Raw genomic sequence first — 17050 nt, 5'->3', positions numbered from 1 at the left:
TTTCCCCAACTTCTGACCATATACTTAGGAACTCTGATATTTATGTTGAGATTACTGGACTCTCAGTTCATCAGTATCTTCAAATCTCATAATCTGTGCTTCAATTCTACCTTTGCTTTTAATCATCATCATTCATTACTACTTGCATGAGCCAGAATTCTGAAACTCCTTTCTCTAATCCCCTATTGCTTCTATCTAGCTTTCTACCTCACTCCTCCTTTCTTCTCACTGTGACCTATCTTCTACTCATCTCTATTTTCCTATTCCATTATTCCATTGATCTCACTTGAATTCCTTTACATTTTTGACCCTATGATTGACTAGTTTGACTATATTATCCTTGATCTTTAATTTTTTTGTTTTTTTGGTCATATCACAAATTACATTGTCAGGCTCTAATCCAAGATTACCTCTACCATTCACTTTTTTCATATCAACTGATGTATTGTTGAATGCTGTTGAAGAGTCATTTAACCATGACAGTTGAGTTCACCACAAATTTATTAAACCAATTGGATCCTCTTTGCTATATGTTATTCATTTAGCCAACCTTTTGAGTGTGAATTTTTTCAAAATTCTCATATATATATATATCAGTTAATGATCTCTTTAGCTTCCATATGTTCAGCTACTACCATTTTAGGACAAATCTTAGCTATGATTCATCTCTCTCTCATCTTGTCTACTTATGGATTTCACCTTTTCTTTGTCACTTAATTATTTCCCTGGGAAAACCTTCTTCCTAAGTCCTTCTTTTCCTCACTGGTAACCTTCTCTTTTGGATCACCTTTCTGGGAAAGATCTCAGTCATGCTTCACATTACTCTTGCTTCAACTCTATGGATTTCTTTTCTCTCTTCATGGTGGATTGTCCCCTGTGACTACTGTTCCTCTTCTATTATTTTGCAGCATCCTTAAATGGAGTCTTCCTCCATTAGAATATAAACTCTTTTGAGGGTGAAGACTATCTTACTTATTTACATTTTAATCCCCAGTGCTTATTATTGTTCCTGGAATATAGCAAGTGCTTAATAAATATTTTATTCATCCATCCATTTCTATGTAGATCTCTTCTTAATTTAAATACGTAACTCTAATCCTTCCTATCTCCTAACAACTATTGGACATCTTCACCTGGATCCCACCAGTATCTCAAACTCAACAGGTCCAAAACAGTTATCTTAATTTCTTCTCAAACCCATCCTTCTCTCTCATTTAAAACATTTTTTTACTGAGGATACCCCATCCTTCCAATTATCCAGGTTCCCATTCTTGAAATCTTTCTTGACTTTTCTCTCTTCCTCATATCTTTTTTCCTCTCTACTCATAAGTGAGCAATTGCTTAATTTTGTAGATTCTTTCTCCATATTTGACCAAGGTCTCCCTGACTTAAGGTGCAAAGCTCTATGCATTGTGCTACTTAACTACCTATGTTCCTTCAGGCTATATGTGCTTAAGAAATGTTTGCTGAACAGAATTAGACATTTTTCCCTGATATTAAGCCTAAAATTGAGCCTCTTAATTTTGCTCTTAAATCCAAATAGAACAAGTCTGATTCCTTTTCCATATGATAGTACTTCAAATACATGAAGACATTTCCAAGTTTTTTTCTCCTTCAAGCTAAAGATTCCTAGTTCCTTTAACTAATCCTCATATACCTAGATAGCATGCCAATTATAAGAGATCATACTTGCATTATCTAACTCATAAGGCCAATGGGAAAGAATTACTCTGTTAGCTTTTAAGTGTTTACTAAATACCAGACACTTTGCTGAGTGCTAAGGATTCAAGAACAACCATGCTTTCAAGTTGCTTAGAGCTTAGCCAGGGAAGACATATACTTTTATGGGCATCTACAAAATACATCCAAAGTAGGCACAAGGTAACCTTGGATGGAAAGACACTAGCAATCCTGTCCATTAGCTGTATCTCTGGATGGGGGTTTGGGGAAGGTGGGGAGGTAGAAAATGACTTCTGCAGAAGTGGTATATGATTGAAGTTTTAAAGAAGGAATTCCAAGAGATAGAGGTGAGAAAGTTAGGCATTCCAGGAATGGGGACTACTAGGAAGAAAGAACAATGAGAGGAGAGGAAACAAAAGGTCTGAGGGATAGTAAATAGGTTGATGTAATGAACTGCAGAGTATGAGAAGGGGAGTAATATGGCAGAAAACTGGAGAAGTAGGAAGAGGTCAGTTTGTTAAATGCTTTAAATGTCAAACAGAAGAGTTTATATTTGGTTCCAGAGGTAATCAGGAACCACTGGAGTTTATAGAGTAAGGGATGTCATTATCAGACTTACATGTTAGAAAAATCACTTTGGTGACCATGTGGAGGTTAGAATAAAGTAGGGAGAAATTTGAGGGAGAAATACAAAATAGAAAGTTAATCTAGTTAACCAGGCATAATCCTATAAATATGGGCTACTTAGTCAGTTTTTAAATGATCTACAGAGAAGATTATAAAGGACTGAGTTCCATAAAATCTTGTTTCTTGAGAGGTATATAATAGAAACCAAACTGTCTTTGGAACAGAAGACCAGGATTTAAATTCTGTCCTGATAACTCACTACTCACAGGACCTTAGACAAGTTCATTTGTCTGGGCCTCTGTTTCCTAATCTACAAAAAGGTAATATTGAGTTGGATGATCTTTAAGGTCCCTTCCAGCTATAAACCTATGATTCCAGCCAGTGGTCACAATAGTTCTGGCACTATTCTCCACTGCATGGGTATAAAACCATAAAGAAACAAAAGGGCAGACTTCTGAGAACTTTAAAAAATTTTCAATTTGATTATTATGAAATCTTTGTCAAAATTTTCATAACTTTTCTAAAATAATCTTCTTCCTCGATAGTTTCCATTAAAAAGGGTATATGATACCTCCATTAAAGTGGAATATAATTGTAATGTTTTTGTCATGTTAGACAACTATCCATTTTTGTGGACATTTTTCCCAAATAAATTTAAATTGAAACCTTTTGTTTTTACATTGCCTGTTTTCCCTTATGTCGCTCTTTCAAATTTACCCATTTTACTAATACTTGAATGAAAATCCCATTTCAAAGAGTTTTTATTATCTCTGATAACAACAACAACAAACATTTGTGTCTAATGGTAGCCATCTCTAGGACAGGAGGAAGAGGGAATAAAAAAATAAATTTACATGATAACTTTATCATATATTTAAAAGGAATAGCAAGTTGCACATAATAGATTTTCAGTTTCACGTCCACTTGCCTTTTTATACTAGTTTATGAAAATGATTCTTTTATTCCATAAATTAAAATTCAAATAAATAAAAAAATTAAATAAGAGATTAAAAAAATTAAAAAACCAAGATAGCTGGAAAAAATAATTAGTTAATATATAGCATTTTTAAAGGACACAAAACAATCCTATCATTTAAGTATTATTATTATCCCCTTTTTAGAGATGAGGAAATGGTGGTTGAAGGAGATTAAGTGACTTGCCTAGGTTCACACAGATAGTAAGTATTTGAGGCAGGGTTTAAATTCAACTCTTTCTGGCTCCAAGATCTGGTCTCTATCCTTTGTACCATTTAACTTCGATCAAACTATAATATATAAAATGAAGAAAATACTATCGAAAGATGATGTCAGAATGGTGAATCTTACTTTATTCTAGGAAAAAAAACCATCAAAACAGTATTTAGAACAAGACCTACTGGTTCACCTAGGGGCCCCGGTGGTCCTAGAACTTTGTTGTCTTCTCCTGGATAACCCTAAATGAAAAATGATGACATGAGAGATGAAAACAATATACCAACCCTCCCACAACTCTGAAAAAAAATCCTTAACACCCTAGAAAGTTTAATTATTTTGATATTAAATCCCAGGAGTGATATAGCTCAATTTTGTCTTTGAAGTAAAATTCCCTGTAAAGAAAGAAAGCATCTTCTATTTCCACGGAATCTCAAAAAGTGGATATATATATTTCATATTTAAAATGCTGGTCTGATATTTAACATGTATAGGACTGCTTGCCATCTGGGGGAGGGGGTAAAGAGAGGGAGGGGAAAAGTCAAAACAGAAATGAGTGCAAGGGATAATGTCGTAAAAAATTACCCAGGCATGGGTTCTGTCAATAAAAAGTTATAATTATTAAAAAAAATATGCTGGTCTGGATCAATTACATAGAAATGGTAATATTGAGAGTTAAGCATAAGATTGTCTATGGCATCAATCTCTGTCATGACTACTCTTTAGTCACCAGAAATCCTTGATGGGCATGTGCCATAGTGAAAAATCATCATTCCACATGAAAAGATGCTAAATATCATAATTGTTGTATTTGTGCCTTATCTGTATCAGCATGAACATTCAGGTGTGCAAAGACTTTATCTAAATGGGCTAACTCCTTCAAGGTCTAGCATAGTGCTGTTTATAAAAGAGACACTTAACTTGTTGAATGATTGTTTACTTGTAGAAATGAATTTAGTAGACTTTGAAAGGGATATTAATGGACCTAAAAGAGACTAGGACATGCCTATGATACTATAAACTGGAGCACAAAGAATAGGTCTAGGGACTGGAACAGTGATCTCATTAGTAGGGAAGACATTTTTTCCTACCAATACAAGCTGGTACTTTCTCTACAACCTTCAAGAGTTGTCTAAAGCATGACTTGGCCCTGAATCATGAAGTCTGAAGGTATCAGAGATGAGCCTTGAGCCCCTTCATTACATTCGCAGCCTGCTTTTTTATATTTTATGCTCTGTTGCCTCTCAGGTACTGAAAACCATGATATTTGTTTTCTCACATCTATAAACTGATCAGGGTAGATTAGTTAACTTTCAAGATCTCTTCCAACTCTAGATTTGAAGAAATAATAAGTACCCTTTCAAATAATGTCTGATTTAACATTTGGATGAGTATATTATTTAAAAGTTTTTGGAAGGTGCTTTTTTGTTGAGGATGAGAATCCTGAAAGAAGACACTCAGCTGTGGGGGAAGACTATTCTTGTTTTACATTCTTTAAGCAGTCCTCAATCATCAATTATCTCCTCCTACATCCCTCCTCTCCCCACACCTATACCACATCACTGTTTGTGGTATGATTATAATGAGATCTGGCTCCTAAGAGTGTCTATGATGGTGTCAAACTGTTACTGTGGGAGTGAGGTTGAGTGGGGGAGGAAGGAAGGTTAGAATGGTTTTACACACACACACACACACACACACACACACACACAGTGGATGTTTAATACAATGGACTGAATTTAAGGAATGAAGGGGGGGGTCTGAATGGAGACTCTTTTAACTGCTTCCATGTTGGATATGTGAGAAACAGGTCAAAGTAGGGAAAGACAACCTTTGCTTTGGATCCAGGATCCTAATATCAATTCCCAAGGATTAATATCTGCATTGAGGAATCAATGAGGAGTGAGCTCTAGCAAATGTAGATATATAATTGGCACAGTTCTAAAACTCCAATAGTCTCAGTATAAGAAAAGAGAGGGGAAACACCAATGGACTCAGAATCTGAATGTGAACAATAATTAGTAGTATATAAGATGTGGCTTTGTGTACATGACAGGGAGGAATATACTAAAAGGGTATGACATTTTTTCAGTGTGAATATAATTTCTTCTTGAGATTTTTGAGAAACTTTCTGTTATTTTTTGCTGAGTAGGGATAAGAATTCATAAATTCTATATTTCAATCTTAAGTAATTAAAAAGATAATAATGAGACAGAAATCCAGTGAACCTACCTTTTCTCCTTTAGGTCCTGGCAACCCAGGAGGTCCTGGTTGACCTTGATGGCCCTAAGAAAGAAGAAAACCACTGAAAAAGAAATAATAGATTTTGCTTCCAAGTGGTTTGTCTGATTCAGTTTTATGCCCATGTCATCAGACCTTATATTCTTCCATGACAGAAGGGATATGCTCTGCAAGATGATGAGGTTTCCCTGTGCCATTAGAGTTTGCTAAGGGGATTTCCAGGGCATGTTCCCCTTAGGGACACTATCTATCAAATACAAATAAGTATTTGTAAACAGAGAGTTTCATGTTTGATAATGTAAATCCTTACCATATATCCTGGAATTCCTGGTTCCCCTTCAGGTCCCATTAATCCTAAACTTCCCTATAAAACAAAATGAAAAATCAATGATAGTAAATATAACTAATTCCATAAATTCTCTAAATGTTATTCTTTTCATGGTTTTGTGTGTTTGTGTGTGTGCATGTGTGTGTGTGTATATGTGTGTGTGTGGTTTATAATGTCTAATTTGAGTGGTACAAGCAAAACATAATAATTTATTCTTATTTTAGCTCAAACTACTCTTTCTGTACTGTAGAAGTGGGGAAAAAATGGTTTTGGTTTACTTCTTAGTATGTGCATTTGTGTCCTTAATGATATTAGCAGGAATAGTTAGTTTTGGGGTTTCTAGGCTTTTCAGTTTGTGGTGGTATACAATTGTGTAACACTGAATATTGCTGTTCTAAATATAGAACAAGAGAGGGCTTGTTTTTCTCTTTGGGGTGGTAGTAGGTTAGTGGCTACTGGTACATATGAAAAAAGAGCATGATCAAAGCAGTTTAAAAAATATAAAGAAAACCACAATGCAGGAGATATGTATACATAATACAGTTTTGTGACTGACTTGTTAAATTATTCCCTCACACATTTCAGAGATAAATTGTACATAACCAAATTTAAGTTTCTTATGCTTCTTTTTTACATATCAGAATGCTTATTTTTGTTAATCACTGTTAAATTCAGAGTAAAAAAGAAAATTTAATATTAAAAAAAGATTAGAAATCTGGAATGGAAAGATTTTCAATTTTTGGTTTCATGAGCTTGTTTTTAAGGATAAAGGAAAGTAAGCCTTCTCAGAGTCTATTCAAATACTGACATATCTGGTTGAATTTATGATGAATTTTGTTCATGTAGGAATGAGCAGACATTCCTTCATGGTAGTTGATTTAAGTGAAGATAAATCACTGAATCTCGTAGTGATTTTTTAATGGGCTATCTATTCCAATTCAATTCAATTCAACTACCACTTGTTAAATCCAACTACTACTTGCTTAAATGCAAAGTAATTATATGTACAAATTATTATGTACAAAGCAATGAGCTAGTCCTACCTTATGGATGCATTAATAGGCTACTCCCTTATTGGAAGTATTGTTCAGGAAATTGGGGAAAAACTACCATGTATTGTTTTTTAGGAGTTTTAAACTGTCAAACTACTTTTATGCTGATTACTTTATTTGATTCTTAATACATCTCCACTGAGATGTGGGTGAGACATGTATGATCATTACCATTTTACAAAGGAGCAAATTAAGATTCAAAACCTTTAAAGATTTCCCTAACTTTATAAATTTGTCAATTTTGGGGCCAGATACTAGATCCTAGGGATCTTGACTTCTAGTTGATAGTAATAGAGTAGACAACATTGTCTTACTGCATTATGGTGTCCTAAAACTTCACTAGCAGAATATCTAACTGATAATTATTCAGTTAGGATTGAATTCTGATCTGAGATACATAAGTAGTTTCATAAAATAACATTTTACAAAATGTTCCTATTTATATGCTTCTTAATTTATGGAAAATCAGCTGTTTATGACAAAATATTAGATTTAATTGCTTTTTTGAAAATGTTATTAACATATTTCCAAAGAATTATAAGATAAAAAAGATTTTTTAGAAGTCAATTTATAGAGCTTAAGTTCTTAGAGATTGCCAAGTAATTCTAAATGTTTTGTTCTTTAAAATAATGACAGTGGAGGAAGGAAAGAGATACCCAGAGAAAGAACACTGGGAAATGGTATGGACTACAACATAACATTTCACTCTGTTATTGTTTGCTTGCATTTTTGTTTTTTCTTCTCAGGTTATTTTTATCTTCTTTCTAAATCCGATCTTCCTTGTGCAATAAGATAACTGTATAAATATGTATACATATATTGTATTTAACATATACTTTAACATATTTAACATGTATGGGACTACCTGCCATCCAGGGGAGGGGATGGAGGGAAGGAGGGGAAAAGTTGAAACAAGTTTTTGCAAGGGTCAATGTTGAAAAATTACCCATGCATATGTTTTGCATATAAAAAGCTATAATAATAAAAAAACAAAAACAAACAAAAAAAAAAGTGGTCAGAGCCAGTATGTAAACTTCTTGACCTTATAAGCATACTTCTTTCCTCCCCTTTAACCAAAACAATGGTAATGAACTTGATTTGTCTTTGAATTCAACATTTTTGGCACAAAGTAATGTTTGATTACATCTAAGTAAAAATCAGCCTCAAAGAATGAACATATTCCATCTCTGACTGATGAGTCAAAGCATGAGATATATACTTTGAAGGCAGCCTGAGAAGAGTTCCAAAATGATTCTGAGTCAAAGTATATTGAAATTGTAGTAAAGATATATTGAAACAGATAAATGTGTGTATATATGTATTTGCATCCATATAAATATTTTATCTCTCTATTTTTGTATACACACATATAGTCTTACCAAGAGATTCCTTTGAAGGAGACAATGATTATTTAAAAGTAGGAATTCTGGGAAAATCACTCACATTATTCCCAAGTTAGGCTAAATATCAAGAGATATTGGCCATTTAGAGAGAGAGAAAAAATGAATGGAAATCAAGAGAAATCAGATGGAATTAAGGAATCCAAATTTAAGATGAACCTCAGCAAATCTTCTGATGGTGAGCAGTGTGCTATAATGATACACTCCTCCCTAATGTTATTGTCCTCTTTGAGAATGAAAGACAAACAAAAATAACAGTAGTAATAAAAGATTTGTAGTCAGAAGATCTGGAATTGAATCTTAGTTCCTTTAGTTGGAAGTGACTTCTAGCAAGTCTCTTTGTCTGTTTTGGCTTTTTTGTGTGAAGGGCGTGGGGAAGTGGGTTTTTGGCTTTTTGTGTGAAGGGGGTGGGGAAGTGATTTCTAAGGTTCTGGGTTCTTTCTAGTAGACTGGGTTGCCTTCCTTATGGCGCCCTGAAACACCACTAGCAGGATATTAGACTGGTAATAATTCAGTTAGGATCCAATTCTGATCTGAGATATGTTAAGTAGAAACATTTTATAAAATTAGTTCTTAGTTTACTTATGAGAATTAGATGTAGCTTTTGTGAATGGCAAGTATTAGATTTAACTGTTTATTTTCAAACATTATAGACATGACATTTCCAAGACTCATAAGATAGAGAAGATTTTTTAGAAGTCTCTTTATAGAGTTAAAGGTTCTTAACTTCTAAGTTAAGCACTAAGAAGTGCTGCATCATGCATCATGCATGTTCTCCAAATATCTTAGTGAAAGATCTAATATTTACATCATTTAAAAAGAAACCGAGTAAAACATTGCAACATTATTTAGGAAGTTTCTGAAACAGACAGAAGACTGATAAGTATAATCTCATGGACATTTTTTTTCTTCTTCTAAACTGTACTGTGATTTCAGAAGTTCATTCAAATGTTGGCAATATTTTTTTCCATTGTGATGGGCTTGAATGAAATGTGCTATACTTCTTTTCATCCTAAAGGAGATTCATGAAAAAGATGAGTCATGGGCTTGTATTCTTAGGAAGATTTATCATGTCATAAAATAAAATGACCTGGGGATAATACAGATGTTGAGAAACCCTAATGTCAATTGAATGTTATTTTCATAACAACTTATCAACAATGACAACATAGTTTTCTAGATACTTAATTTCAGAGAACAGGCTTTCAGTGCTAGGCAAGTAAATGTACCTCTCTAGATTGTAAAGTATATAATCTGCTTGTGTTTTATCTTCATAATTTATTTCTTGTTTTAGTTAAGGGACCTTTGCCTTCAATTCCTCACATCCAGAAACCACTAAACCATGCAAGTATTGTGGAATGTTCACAATGCTCCCTGTACCATAGAGGTGGATTATTTTCAATGGAAAGGCTGCCATCCCTGTAAAGTTCATCAAGGGATGAGGCTTGAGGGAGACAGACACACATTTTCTTTTCCACTTGTGGTTATAGATATATAGACCTGAAAGATAAACAAATACTAACCACAGGACCTCTGGTTCCTCTGGCACCTTTAGGACCAATTTCCCCAGTTTGGCCAAGAGCACCTGTGCTTCCAATTTCTCCTGTTGGTCCCAGTTGTCCCTTTTCTCCCTGTTTGTATCATTAGGGATTGAAAAAAGAGAAAGAATGAATTCATATTTTGTAAAACTAATGGTTTCAACCACATACCTAAATGACCCCAGAAGAATTCTCAGAATAGAAACTTTGCTTTAACTTAGTATTACATTTTTAAAAATTGCTTGAAGGGTGCAATGAAAACTCATTTTGGTAAAACAAGCCAGGAAAGTCTCCTGTTCATTTTTGAATTAAACCTTTTTTTTAGGAAAATTTTTGCTTTAGAAAAGCTGAACGCTTCAAAGTTATTGACATCTACTTAATTAAAGAAGACCAAGGATATGCGATTGTATGTTCTCAGGCTCATCTGTTATTGGGTAATAAGAAACAGAATGGTGTGATGAAGTCTTCTACTGACTACTTTTTAAAAGCATGTATCATTGTAATTTTAAACTGCTTTGAAATTTATCTTCTATTTTCTGTAATACTGACTGACCTGGCCTGAAAATGGGCTTGTTCTTAGACACACATATATATCATTTTTCACTTTCTGGAAAATTAAATGGATACAAAGGAAATCTAAACTTTGGCCACAGCCAGGAAGGAAGAAATGTACAGTGTCCATGATCCATTTTAGATGCTGGATGAAGTTTTATTGTCTTTTCTCAGGAGTTTAGTCTCAAGTAACAAAGTTATCCTACTTTATTTCTAATTCTAGTGATGACTTTAGACCCAATGGTTATGAATGGTGAAAAGAAAGCCCATGGCTGGTGTTATTTTCATGTTCCAGAACAGTGATGGAGATTTGTTTCATTTTTTTTCATTTCTCCATTCCAACAAAGATTATGTGGCAGATGGACTAGATGTGTATTGGCAGAAATACTAGAATTCAGTCTTTTAAAAACTGGACATATGGTAAGCTAAAGTTAAATATAATATATTTCTGGGATGGATATGGTCCAGTAACAGATTTAAAAAAACATTTCTCAATATTAATCAAAAGTCTAAAGCTCTCAATTCTACTCTCAGATGAATTTTCCATTGCAGCACACAATAATAATTAAACAAGCATATCTACTTTTCTTACCAGGAAAACATCTCATGGGTTTGCAATAGAAAGTACACTTGACTTTCAACACATTTTGGTAAAGAACACAGTTAATCCTTAACCTTGCAATTTGAGGCCAATGAAGTAATGGAGAATTGAAATCCACAGATAATTCAAAGATAAATTTAAATCAATATAATTCCCCCACTACATCCTTTCCTAGAACTATTAACATGCAGCAAAATCAACTTGACTGGATTTTTTTCAGTTCTTTTGATGCCCAGGACCTGTGAGTTCAAAAGATGCATCAAAAGAAGGTCATCAATGAAAAGAAGCCAGAGCAAAGTGTTATGATCACTCACAAATTTTAAAAGGGCTGGCTATACAGTCCAATTGAAATGAAGGCTTTGTTTATTCAAGTGTCACTTTCCATCTGAACTCTTGCTCTAGAGTTTTTAAGTAATAAATGTCCTTGGGCCAAGAATTGGAAAAATTTATAATATAACTATAAAAATGGCACTATCTTGTGGAATTTTAGACTTATCAAAATAGGAAGAAGACAAAATTTGGAGGACGAATACATATAAAAGTGAGAGATTACCTTTTTGCCTGGGCGACCCCTTTGACCTGGATTTCCAACAGCTCCTTCTGGTCCCTAGTTATTTAGGTAGGAAGAAGAAACAGAGAATAAAGTAAAAGGCTATATAGGATTTTTTCATTACTTATTTATGTTAGAAAATCCCTGTAAAGTGTTGGCAATTCTATGAAAGTTGGAAACTTTTCAGCAACATAATCTGTGTACGGTTACAAGAGCAATTTAAACAGATAGCATAATGAAAGTTGCAGATTAAAAAATGATCCAGATAGAAGCAATGATACCATCTTTAGCTTGAAGAGAAAATAAATTTTGTTTGTAGGTCACACTTTTTTAACTAGCAAGATTATAACTCAGTTCAATTGAGAACAATCCAACTTAACAGCTTCATTGAGCACTTAATATATGTTCAATATAGTGCTAGATGTACTAGGATAACCAAGAAGTATTATTTCTGGCTTGCCATCAAACACCTTAAAAATCTCACTAGAAATTTAAATTCTTTTCTATAGATTTTTACAGATGGGAGATTGATTGACTTGATTTTTACTTGAATTTAAATCTCATTTGATATTGGAACTTAAAGTACAGGTTGGAACATAGTTTTTATGGTTGTGTTCGACTGTGATTTCATGGACTGCAGAACAGCAAATACTATCCATAAGGATTTCTTGGTGAAGATTTTAGAATGGTTTGCCATTTTCATCTCCAGTGGATTAAGAAGAACAGAATTTAAGCAATTTGTACTGGGTCACACAGTTAGTATCTGAAACCACATTTGAACTCAGATCTTCTTGATTCCAGGTCCAGTTCTTTACTCACAGAACTATCTAGCTGCCTTTTGACAATTCTACTTCCATTCAAAATAACTCCATGACTCCTCATTTGCTCATAGGACAAAATACAAATGACTTGGCCAGGTATTTAAGGCTCATACCTTTCTACTTTATTGGTAGTAGTGGTTTTCAAGAACTTTACATTTCAGCCAAACTAGACTATCAGCTGTTATACGAAAAAAAATATCTCTTATCTTCATGCTTTCATACAAGGTGTTCCCAATACCTGAGAAACCTTCCTTTTTCATCTCTCTCTCTCAGAATCCTTATCTTCAGCTTCAAGGTTCAGCTCAAGCTCAAGTTCAAGCTTTACATCTGTGAAATCTTGCTCGCTTTCCCCTAGTTTTTAGTGCATTCTTCCTTCCACAGTTTTCCTTGTACTATATTTACCTGGGTGTATATTGGATCTTCTTAGTAGAATGTAAATCTTTCCAAGACAAATAATTGTGGCTGTGTTTTTGTATCCTTAACTACTAGTAAGTGATCTTGTAATAGTAGGTACTAAATAAATTATTGTTGAGTTGACTATACACCAATTAGGATTTAGATCAATCAATTATTACATGATTTACTATGTCTAGGCATCTGTGTGACAAATATATGAGATACAAATAAAAGCAAAAAAAAGTCCCAACCATTAAAAATTTATTTTCTAATGAGACAGACAAGTTAAGTACAAAGTACAAAGTGCTACATGGTAAATTCAAAGGAAGGAGGGTCAGGAAAGGCCTCAATTAGAACGTTGTCTTTGAGCAGACTTTTGAAGGACGTCAGAGACAGAGGTGAGAAGAAGGATTTCTAACCAATTTCTAGGGTTTTCTGGGCATTCCATATGTGATTCTCCTAATTGGTGAAGATATTTTTTTTCTTCTCTGAAAGATAACATTTGTGGTTCCATGTTAATTCTAGGTCTCTGGATACAAGAAAAAGAAGAAAAGAAAGAGAAAGACTTTGGACATTGCAGACAAAGAGAAGAAGCCAACTTATCTTGTCTCTGAGTTCCATTTTACATCATTGAAGACTTTGGGGAATCTCTTCTTAGACTACATTAGAGATGTTCTCCCTTGGTTTTAGTGGAATTTATTTCATTTCCATTGGTAGGGTTCAATCATTATGTCATATTTTCTGATATATATGTATGTACATATATAGGTACACATACATATTCTACTTCCCATTGTATTTTTATTTATTTAAATAAATGTTAAATATTTTTCCAAAATATTTCATTCAAATCTCTAGGTTCCCTAAAATCATTCTGTGAAGGTGTCCATGGGTACCAAGCTGACAAAAGGATCCATGAAAGAAACAAATAAAAAAGTTTAAGAACTCCAGCCATAGATGGCCAGATGCTCTTATTGATAAGTGACTTTGTATTGATTGCTTTATGTTCCATAAGCATCTAAATGAGATACATTCTCAATCAAATGATTTTAATTATCCATGCAGGAAAAACCAAGTGGATGAATAATGCAGGCCATGATATGTGATTAAATATATACACAAACACACACAGAACACACATATTGGATGGACCACACAAATGGACAACGTATTGGGTCCAGAATGAAGTAGATGGAGAACAGACTAGATTGTCTTCAGAAAATTATAAAATTCTTAAATGACATCAAGCTTATCATGGAAACAAGAACCCACCTTTTCAACAGCAATATTTTTTCAGGGCTCTACTATGGCTATGAGCCATGGGACATTATAATATCCAAAAAAGAAAAGTCAATGACTGCTCAAGAGACAAACAGAAGGGACATGGTAGGCACGAACTGGTGGTATAACAAACATGTCACCAAAAAAGAATTGTGAAGAAGGGAAAAATTGCTCCAATTTTCCAAAAAGAAAAGAGAACAATCCTATAAACTCTAGACTCAGGGCTTTGATTAAAATCCTTGGGAAAATTCTAGACTGAATTATTAGTGAACATCCAGGAAAAGAAGCAGTAATTCAAAAGAGCCAGTATAACTTTATTCAGAATAGGTCATGTCAAGCCATTTCTCTCATTTCTTTTTCTGATAGTATTACTAGCCTGTTAGATGAAGGAGTTATTCTCTAGATTTTAGCAAAGCAATTGATACAGTATCCTATCTTATTCTTGTGGAGTAGATGAAGATGCATAGATTCTATGAGAATACTTTAAACAGACAGGTCAAAGGCTGGCCAGGCTCAAAAAGTCATTAATGGTTCAATGTTTCTAATAGATTACTTGAGGGATCTATATTTGACCTTGTATAGGTCTAAACTTTTTTTTTCAAAAGTCTAAATAATGACAGAGATCATATTTTCATCAGATTTGTAAATGATGCAAAACTGAGAGGGATGCCTAACAAATGAAAGACACGATCAAAGGATCTTGATAAGATTCAGTAGGAATAAGTTTAGTGTCTTGTACTTGGGCATAAAAAAAATCAACTTAACAAGTTTAAGTTGGGGAAGGCATGAATAATCAATTCTGAAAAAAGATCTATGAGTTTTAGTGGACATCAAGTGAAGTCAGAGTCAACAGTATCAAAGTTCAAAGAAGCTCATGTAATTTGGGCCTACATTGAAAGAAATCTAGCTGCCAAGAGCAAGGAAGTGATAGTCCTAGTATACTCTGCTCTCATCAGAAGTCAGCTGGAGTATGAATTCAGTTCTAGACACCAAGGATTGGAAATATCCTGACAAACCAGGTAGTGAAGGGCTTTAAGTTGAATCAATTGAAGGAACTAGGCTTATCCAGCCTGGAGAGGAAAAGGCTTGAGAAGTAAAGGGACATAATTTATTTTAGGGGGAATTTTTAAAAAATTATTTATTTTAATACACATTGCTTTATAAATCATGTTGGGAGAGAAAAAAATCCGAGCCAATGGGAAAAACCATAGAAGAGGAAAAAAAAACTGAAAAAAGAAATCAATATAACATGTGTTGATTTGCATTCAATCTTCATAGTTCTTTTTTTATATGCAGATGGCATTTTGGAGACATGTCTTTAAGTATTTGAAAAACTGTCACTCAGAGGAAGGATTACATAGATTTTTTTTCCACCCTCGGAGATCGAAATTTGAAGGAACAAGTGGAAACTATAAAGAGGAAACTTTAGAGTAAATGTCAATAAAAAAAATCTCCTATCAATTAGAATAGTTCAAAAATAGAATGCCCTAATTCAAGAGGTGATGAGTTCTTCTTTCTTGAAAATCTTTAAGCAGAATCTGGATTATACCTTGTTGGATATTTCATAGTTGAGATGCCTTTTGCTTGCCAAATTTCCTTTCATTTTATAAATTCTGTGATTCTGAGATTTTTTTCAAATTTTTCTATTATTATGATTATTATAAAGGACATTATCAATAAAGTTAGATAAAAAAGTGTGGGTTGCTTATCTGGTGAGGGAAATAGCCCACTGTTTCATTGATTTCTTACAGTTTCAAGAGAAAGTGTAGAAGGTTTCCAGTAATTTGGGTGGGTCCCTTCTGTCAAATTTATGGTAGGACAAGGACAAAAGTTCCAGAGAACTAACAGATATAAATCAGGTTTTTTGATCTTTATCATTGGAGGGAATTCATCACAGTGATGAAATCACAAATCCATTGGGAAATTACAAGTTTGGGATAGAAGAGAACTATTTATGTGGAGATGAAGGGCTTACAGTTAGAAATTGTAGTCTACAGCTTACAAGAGACATCAGGGTTGCAGATATAAGTAGGAGTTAACTACACAGACTTGCAAGGCAAAATGTGTGAGTGGATGAGATCACTGAGAATGGCAGTGCCCAGAAAGAAGATAGAAGCTTTGAGGAGGCCTCTGTTTATAGAGTGATAAGTCAACATATAAATCAAGACTTGGGTAAAGAAAGTATGTACTAGTCAGGCTAGAAAAGATATTGTTCTCTATTATATCCATTTTATTGTTTAGAAACAAGGATGGAAATTCCCATTTGTCATTCAAAGACTAACATGCTCCAGAGAGGTCTAGAAAAGAAACAAGTCGGATTTACTGCTGTGCTTTGTACATAATAGGCACTCAATAAATAGTTTTTAAATGAATGAACAGATACAGGAGGAACTGACTCACATCCTAAACGTCTGAGTTTGGCTAGCTAGATCCCTGTAGGCTCCTGAATTTAGGGGACATATTGTCTAAACTCTCTACCTCTACAATTTAAAAGAATGATTGCATTAACTTTAGGATTATTCTTTGATCCACTGACAAACTTTTTAATAAGATTTTCAATTCTGCTTAAAATAAAATTCTTGGGGACCAGGTATCCCAAATGTCTTGGTATATATTTTTTTAGATTTAATGGCTTAAAACTGCATCGAAGATATTTAGGACATCACACACATGTATATATATATATAGATAGATATAGATATAGATACATAGAAATATATCAGTATTTCAGGAATACGGATATAAATATCTAGATCAGTTCCTTGAACATAGTGCTTAAGAATTAAAATACC

The 17050-nt window shown here is 33.7% G+C and overlaps 1 protein-coding gene across 2 annotated transcripts in view; it reads right to left on the bottom strand.

The window, feature by feature from the left end:
* Positions 1-17050, bottom strand: part of COL24A1 (collagen type XXIV alpha 1 chain) — a 357598-nt gene that overhangs the window by 81960 nt on the left and 258588 nt on the right. For both annotated transcript variants that reach the window (XM_031969393.1, XM_031969394.1), the window contains 5 exons: positions 11764-11817; positions 10043-10150; positions 6050-6103; positions 5731-5784; positions 3684-3740 (listed from right to left, as the gene is read on the bottom strand). In XM_031969393.1, the coding sequence (XP_031825253.1) occupies positions 3684-3740; positions 5731-5784; positions 6050-6103; positions 10043-10150; positions 11764-11817 (327 nt within the window). The remainder of the gene's footprint in view (positions 1-3683; positions 3741-5730; positions 5785-6049; positions 6104-10042; positions 10151-11763; positions 11818-17050) is intronic.

The sequence above is a fragment of the Sarcophilus harrisii genome, chromosome 4, assembly GCF_902635505.1.
Source record: "Sarcophilus harrisii chromosome 4, mSarHar1.11, whole genome shotgun sequence".
Lineage (NCBI taxonomy): Eukaryota > Metazoa > Chordata > Mammalia > Dasyuromorphia > Dasyuridae > Sarcophilus > Sarcophilus harrisii.
Note: the sequence above shows the minus strand (reverse complement) of the source record. Positions and strands in the feature narration are given on the sequence as shown.